The 7,821-nt window shown below is 38.8% G+C and overlaps 2 protein-coding genes across 2 annotated transcripts in view; one reads left to right on the top strand and one right to left on the bottom strand.

Annotated features, from left to right (window-relative positions):
* LOC118332569 (cyclin-dependent kinase 2-associated protein 1) overlaps nucleotides 1-2,273 on the top strand; it is a 3,019-nt gene extending 746 nt beyond the window's left edge. The window contains exons 2-4 of the mRNA XM_035667926.1: nucleotides 709-809; nucleotides 1,408-1,534; nucleotides 1,616-2,273. Of these exons, the coding sequence (XP_035523819.1) occupies nucleotides 709-809; nucleotides 1,408-1,534; nucleotides 1,616-1,683 (296 nt within the window). The 3' untranslated portion in view covers nucleotides 1,684-2,273. The remainder of the gene's footprint in view (nucleotides 1-708; nucleotides 810-1,407; nucleotides 1,535-1,615) is intronic.
* Nucleotides 2,274-5,535: 3,262 nt separating this feature from the next.
* On the bottom strand, nucleotides 5,536-7,821 carry LOC118333097 (multiple inositol polyphosphate phosphatase 1-like; the record flags this gene model as incomplete). Its single annotated transcript, XM_035668620.1, is given in 3 exon segments — nucleotides 5,536-7,349; nucleotides 7,427-7,560; nucleotides 7,712-7,821. Coding segments are annotated over 3 exon segments (492 nt in total), but the record flags the coding sequence as incomplete, so codon positions are not given.

Here is a 7,821-nt window from a genome sequence, read left to right as displayed (position 1 = left end):
ATTACAATCAAACAAAGAAGCCAAGAGTGGAGGACACACATCTCTGCCCACCAGACTCCGTTCATTTTATCAGGGTTTTAAGGGTTTACGGTTTAAAGTTTGTTTTTTTTAGTGTTGGATTGTTTTTTTTAGGTTGGGAAACTTTATAATACAATTAATTAATGTGTTTCTCTGTTTTTATATTATATATTATATAATTATATGAGTTACAGTTGAATATTACAACCGAAACAAAGCAGCCGAGAGTGGAGGACACACAACTCTGCCCACCAGACTCTGTTCATTTTATCAGGGTTTTAAGGGTTTACGGTTCAAACTTTTTTGTTTTTAGGATGTCTCCAGTGTTGGATTGTTTTCACGTCAGCAAAATATATAAATAAAGCTGCAACGATTCATCCATTAGTTGATCGAAAAAGAAAATGAATTCCTGCTTTTCCCTGTTTTTATATAAACGGAAGTTGAGTTTCAATTTTACAACACTTGTTTTCATCGATAATGTAAAATAATCTTCGGTTACAGCCCTAATTATCTTTGATTTATTGATTTATTATACATTTCCCCTTTCCCCCTCCTCCTTTCCCATCTATCCATGCGGTGTATTAAAGTGTCGTACATTTGCGCCGTTAAATAAAAGCTCCGACACACTGCAGATGTGTTTGTTTTCGCTTCTTTAAGTCTTGACTGATGCCTGATGTGCTTTCTGAACAGTTGGAAACCTCCAGTCTCCCTCAGCAGCTAACCTGGCCACGTTGCAGTCCTACAGGCCTCTTCTGAGCGACTACGGACCGCCATCTCTGGGATTCTCACAGGTAACCGCTATCGAACTGACACAGCCGAAACCACGCAGACATCTCATCTAGATCTGCCTGTTTAAACTGACAAATAGTGTGTGTAGACCTAAACCTGCCCACCAGACTCTGTTCATTTTTATGGGAATTTAAAGTTTTTAGCAACATAATCTACAAGTCAAATGTTTTTTTTTGGATGTTTCTACTATTGGCTTATTTTTATTGTCATTTTCGACTAATCTGTCAATCATTTTCTCCATAATCAATTAGTTGTTTGGTCAATAAGGTGTATTAATATGGTAAAACATGTTGATCAGCACAAGATATTCAGTTTACTGTCATAGAGGGATAAATAAACCAGAAATAAAGAGAGTACTTCTTCCACCACTGCTGGGTAGCACTCCACATGAATAGGAATATTCAATTAATTAAATTAAATATTACAAAGTGTCTGTTCGTGCCTGTTTCTTTAGCCTTTCACAACAATATTTGTGGGGTTTTTTTGGTCATTTTTGTTGCACAATTCTTCTTCACACGTCTTTGTTCTCTCACTGCGTTGTTCTCCGGACTAAGACGTGTTGAACCTGGCTCATCTTTGCTCTGTTTGCTCGAACTCCAGGGCTCCTCTGGCAGCCAAGTGCCTCAGAACAAATATGCAGAGCTGCTGGCCATCATCGAGGAGCTTGGAAAGGAGATCAGGCCCACGTACGCTGGAAGCAAGAGTGCAATGGAGAGACTGAAAAGAGGTGAGCCTCGCATAACGCAGGACAATTAAAGTGCAAAGAAAACATGTAATTTAAAGTCTAACTGGTGTTTCCTCCACACAGGGATAATCCACGCCAGAGGGCTGGTGCGTGAGTGCTTGGCTGAGACGGAGAGAAACGCGAGGTCCTAGCTACGAACACGCTCACATTCCTCCCTGCAAGAAGAGCTAACAGCGTGTCTCATGAAAAAAATAAATAACTTGCATGGCATTTCCTTCGAGAAGAGGAAGTAAACGAACAAAGGATGGAAAAGCGAGCTCCTAGAGAGAGAGAGAGAGGGAGAGAGAGGAAAAAAAAAATACAATACCACAATTCATGACTCCTGAGGGTTCTGGAGGATCATTTAAATCATGCGTGGGTTATTGGGATTCAATTGAGAGGATATCATGTGTTTTTATGCCCCCACTTTTGGGATCTTAGTTTTGACTTCATATTTAAAAAAACGTTGATTTCTGCATGCGGACGGGCCCGTGGGTTAATTGTAGACAGTGCATGGCTTGTACAGGGGTAGATGGAGAAGTTCTTCTTCTTTTTTGATAGTATTTGGTCTGTTTTTCGGACCCCTATAACACACATGACTGAGTGAGTGAGGGACAGAGATGTGCCAAATGCATCGGTTCATTCGTGTTGAGGTTGGTTTTGGTATTAAAAAAAAAGGAAAATGCTGTTACTTGCATCTTTGTATGTATTTATTACTCAGTGTAATAAATTGTATTTTCAATATAGGTGTCTTGTGTGATTTAGTTTTGATAAGCTCGTGTATCGACCCAAAAAACTCATACCGGTTGTTTCTGTGCAAATATAGTCGAGTCTCCCGTTCTTGTTTGTTTCCATCATCATCAAAAAAGTGAATAATTCCCTGCAAATGCATTAAAACTAAAGTAACATGCCTGTTTTTAAGATGTAAGAAGTTGAATGTATAGATAATTATGTAAAAATGTTGGTGGTAAAAGTAAAAATGTACACTGGAGTTACCTGAAATAACTACTTAAGTACGGTTGTGAGTGACAGTGGTGGAAAATAACATTTTACTACGAACATTTACTTAAGTATTTGCTGGTTCTGATACTTTATACTTCTACTTTACTACATTTCAGAGGAAGATATTTAGCTTTTTACTTGTTCAGCTTCTTGCCATGTTTCTAATGAGTTGTTAACAGCTCCACAAAAGAGACATTTCCCTTCTAAACTTCTCAGATAGTCTATTTTAAACAACTGTTTGAGTCTCAAAGAGGTAAAATTATCCAAATTTTCACAAAAAGATTAGGGAAAAAGTCCAAAAATATACTATATATATACTGTTTGTGCCGCAGAATTTTTTTTTTTTCATTCACGACCCCTCAGATTTATCTGGTGACCCTCTGAAGGGACCCAAACCCCCGGTTGAGAACCACCGGACTAAACAAGCCAACTGTATATAAAGTAGTTCAAACTGAAACATCTGCTGCAGCTACAACAATAACAGTAACTCTGACTGTAATATGTAATAACGTGTTTTTCTCTGCATAATGAGTAGTTTTACTTTTGATTGATTTGACTTTTTGCTGATGATACAAAGACAAAGTCGTCCTACTTTTATTTAAATAAAGGATCTGAATACTTCCTCTACCACTGGTGAAAATAAGGAAAACTGCAGGGTTTGTTCTCTTTGCTCTGAGGACATGGTTCATGTGTATGGAAGTTTAATTTCTGCCAATGTGACAGAAAAAAAGGATTCTGTAAGTCATTACAATGAGAAACTCTCTTAAAATGCTGACATAACATCTTTAAGTAATGATTTAGTATCATAAAGTCATCATTTTAAAATACTAATTCATACTTTGAGAAACTTTCTCATTATAAAGACTTACAGAAACCTTTCTTTCCCGTCGCATTGGCAGAAATTACCTTCCATACATGTGAATAACTCGTGAGTAACTTTCTTCAGCTGAGGTATCTTTGGGGGCGACTCAGTGGAGAGTTGGCGTTTTAAACTCTGGCTGTTGAAGAGTCCTTGAACACGACAATGAGCTTCAGACTGCTCCCAACAGAGTGTGAGTGAGTGTGTAAGCAGATAAAGCTCTTTGGATGCAGTTAATTTCATCTGAACACTTTCAAGTAAAGGGAACAATGTCAATGTTTATAAAGAGCCAATGATTTTTCAACTTGCAGATCAGATTTTGCCTGTATTAAACTGTCAAAGGCCATTGAAGTATCTTAAGGGCTACTTAATAATAACATGATAGTGGCTCAGAGCAGTAATTCCCAACCTTTGACAGTAATTGTGAGTTCCCAGCCAGCAGTGCTTTGGCTCCAGGCCCAACTGATTAAATTATTTTTTTTTTTGGATTAGTTTATAAAAACACTCATCCAGTTGTTTGTGTTTTGTCATAACAAGCAAAAGTGATGCTTATGTTTAGTATATTAATTGTCACAATGGCCCTCAGTATATATATACATACAGTGGGTACGGAAAGTATTCAGACCCCTTTAAATTTTTCACTCTTTGTTTCATTGCAGCCATTTGCTAAAATCAAAAAAGTTCATTTTATTTCTCATAATGTACACCTCAGCACCCCCATCTGACAGGAAAAAAACAGAAATGTAGAAATTTTTGGCAAATTTATAAAAAAGAAAAACTGAAATATCCACAGTCGGTGGCTTTTATGGCAGAGTGGCCTGACGGAGCCTCTCCTCAGTGCAAGACAATATTGAAAGCCTGCATAGGAGGTTTGCCCAAAAAAACACATGAAGGACTCCCACCACTATGAGAAAGAAGATTCTCTGGTCTGATAGACCAAGATTGAACTTTTTGGCGTTAATTCTAAGTGGGTATGTGTGGAGGAAAAAACCAGGCACTGCTCATCACCCTGCCCAATAACAATCCCACAGTGAAACATGGTTGATGGCAGGCATCATGCTTATGGGGGTGTTTTTCAGCTGCAGGGACAGGACGACTGGTTGGCAACTTGAAAGGAAAGCATGAATGCGGCCAAGTACAGAGATCTCTGGGAAAGAAAACCTCTTCAGAGTGGCTCAGGAACCTCAGACTGGGGGGGGGGGGGGGGGGGGGGCGGCCGAAGGTTCACCTTTTCCAACAAGACAATGCACCCTAAGCACACAGCATAAAAAACAAAGGATTGCTTGAACAACTTTGACCATTTCCTTGCCCAGCCAGATCCCTGACCTAAACCCAACTGACATCTCTGGAGAGAACCGAAAAGTCTGTCCACCAACGGTCAACCACACCAACCCTTACATGAACTTTGAGATGGATCTTCCAAGGGAATATTGCAGAGTATTTCCCCAAATCCAGTTTGAAAAACTTGTTGCATCATTCCCAAGAAAGACTCTATGGCTTACTAGCTCAGAAGGGTGCTTCTACTCAATACTGAGCAAAGGGTCTGAATACTTATGACCATGTGATATTTCAGTTTTTCTTTTTTAATAAATTTGCAAAAATTTCTACATTTGTTTTTTTTGTTTTTTGTTTTTTTTTTTCTGTCAAGATGGGGTGCAAGTGTACATTAATGAGAAATAAAATTAACTTTTTTGATTTTAGCAAATGGCTGCAATGAAACTGAAAAATTTAAAGAGGTCTGAATGAAAATAGATGTTTATATGTTTCTTAAACTAATAACGTTACTAAAGAATATTCGTGTTCAATAATTGAACATAAATATTGTGAACCAGTTCTAGAAATGAACGCTGAGAAAATAAAAATATCAAAACATTGGTAATACCTAAATGTATTTCTATATTGTATAGCAGAAAAAACAGTATTCATATCGGATAACAAATACTATATTGATACGTCTGCAGTGGATCAATTTATGACGTCAGTTCCTGTAAGTGAACATATCGATCCTGATTGGATTTGTGTAAAGTTCAGTTTTATATTGTATCAATATATTTATTAGATTATAGCAAGATTATAGTAATAAATTAATATTAGATTATATTTCATTATATATGAGACATTTTAGTAATAATACAGGACAGGAAACAGTTGTGAAAAAGTTTATTAAAGCTCTTTAATTACAAACATTTGGCATCCGTCATTCTGCAAAAACAGGAAGTGAAAGAAAGAAAAAGCACCAAGTGAAAACGTAAACAATGTGAACAACATAAACAAAAACAACATAAATAACATAAAGTTAAGAAAGCTGAGTCACCATTTTAAAATCAACAATAAAATAATAATGAACCCTGAAACAACAAAAACTCTCATAATGTCCTCAAATGAAAAAGTCCAAATCAAAATCAATAAAAACAACAACAAATGAGTATAAAATTAATAATGAACCAGAATAAATAAAGAAATAAATCAGCTTTAATCTGTCAGAATGAACCAATAAAAACTGACTCTTGTTTACAGCAGATTAAAGGGTCACAGGTCACCACTAAAGGGTCAAAGTTCACCAAAGTCAAACCAAAAAAAAGTGTCAGTTTCAATCTGAGGAAGAAATAAAGTTTTTCTCACCAACTTAAAAAACAAAATTAGTTTTTCAAACACAAATGTAATAAAATTAAACATTTTAATGATTGATTCAATTATTTATTGGCACTTATTTATTCTTTAATGTCTAATTAATCAATGTTCTTCTTGCTGCTCGTCCTGATGGTGGCACTGCAACAAATCAATAAATCAATAAATCAATGAACTGTATTGTTTTTTGTTTTCAGTTTTATCTGATCAATACACTCTCACCATCACCTGCTCTTCCTCAGGAATCATTCAAACCATCCACCCTCCTGATGTTAAAGTTGCCGTAGGAACTTTCACCAGAAGGCGGCGGCGCCGAGCACAAACTTTCAGATGTTTATAAAGTCAGAAACCGATGAATGAACGAGGCTTCTCCAAAGATCGTTAATGTTTGACTGGAAATCCTCAGAATGGATCAATAATGTGATTGTAGACGTATGAATGGATCAATAACGTGATTGTAGACGTATAGATTAATTAATAATGTGATTGTAGACGTATGAATGGATCAATAATGTGATTGTAGACGTATGAATGGATCAATAATCATATTGTACAGTTTGTTTCTTAAGAATAAAACACAGCCGCCCCTGTTTTTGTCTCTGTGTAACCCCACAGCGCCACCGTCCTGTTTCCAGGTGTTGTTGTTGTTGTTGTTGTTGTTGTTAGACCTTGAATGATATCATGATTTATTAATTAGGTTATATAATGTCCTGTAGTAGATATTTATGTCATACGATCAATAATAGATTGATCAGTAATCAGGTCAGATCTGTCCTATTATTATTGATCACATTTACTGCTGATTATTGATTACTCACTCGCTGTTCTCGTTGATTGGAGCCGATATTTCTGGATCAATAATGTCACAGTCAGACCAATCAGCTGACAGGAAGTTTCCCAGAAACCACCAGTGTGACCAACGTTTGTCCAGATAATCAATCAGTCCTATTGATCACTGCCGTACGCTCAGTGTTGAGAACGCCGTGAGTTCGAAGCCCACAGCAGACATTTACTGTTGCTAAGCTGTGATTGGACGCCGGCTGTCGGGGGGATCTGAGGTAGGACGAGGATTCTGGTCCTCTCAGAGTTCTGTGTTGGGTCCGCGTCCAGGTCTTCCCTCACACTCCCTGTGGAAGTCGCAGCCGTCCAGCAGGTGGCGGTAGGTGGCGCGGACGTCACGGTACAGCGGCGCGTCCTCCTCCAGCCCCGGGAATCGAACAGGGGCCTCGTTGAGGAGCAGCTGCAGCCGCGGCCCCCGCTGGCAGTCGTACAGGACGAAGATCAGGTTGGCGGCGTACGGGACGATGAGGCTGCTCCGGAAACTCCTCCCTGTGAGACAGGAAACACTTAATGAAACCAGGAAGTGAGCTCTGATTGGACGTCAGGGTGGAGGCGGGGCTTCCTACCGTGCTGTGTGTGGTAGTTGCTGGCAGTGGGCGGAGTCTCGTCCTTGAAGAGTCCCAGCAGGGACAGCAGGGGGAGCAGCGTCTCCGCATGACCCACCAGGATGGAGGCGGGCTCTGGGGGTGCCTCCGTGGACCTGACGGACCGCACCAATCGATAATCAATAATCAGTGGTCCATAATCAGTAAACACGATTAATAATCAGTGATCAATAATTAGTCTTCAATAATCAGTAATCACCTATAAATAATCAGTAATCAATGATTACTGACTGTGATGTCACTGACCTGCGGGGGCGTCCTGCTTTGTCCAGCGTCCTGAAGACGTGATGGAAGAGAGGACAGCTGGACAAACCGCTGATCATGTGACCATGAGAGCGTTTCCAGTACTGCTTCAG

Source organism: Morone saxatilis, unplaced genomic scaffold (assembly GCF_004916995.1).
Source record: "Morone saxatilis isolate NCDOM2014 unplaced genomic scaffold, NCSU_SB_2.0 Contig21, whole genome shotgun sequence".
In the NCBI taxonomy this organism is placed as follows: domain Eukaryota; kingdom Metazoa; phylum Chordata; class Actinopteri; family Moronidae; genus Morone; species Morone saxatilis.
Note: the sequence above shows the minus strand (reverse complement) of the source record. Positions and strands in the feature narration are given on the sequence as shown.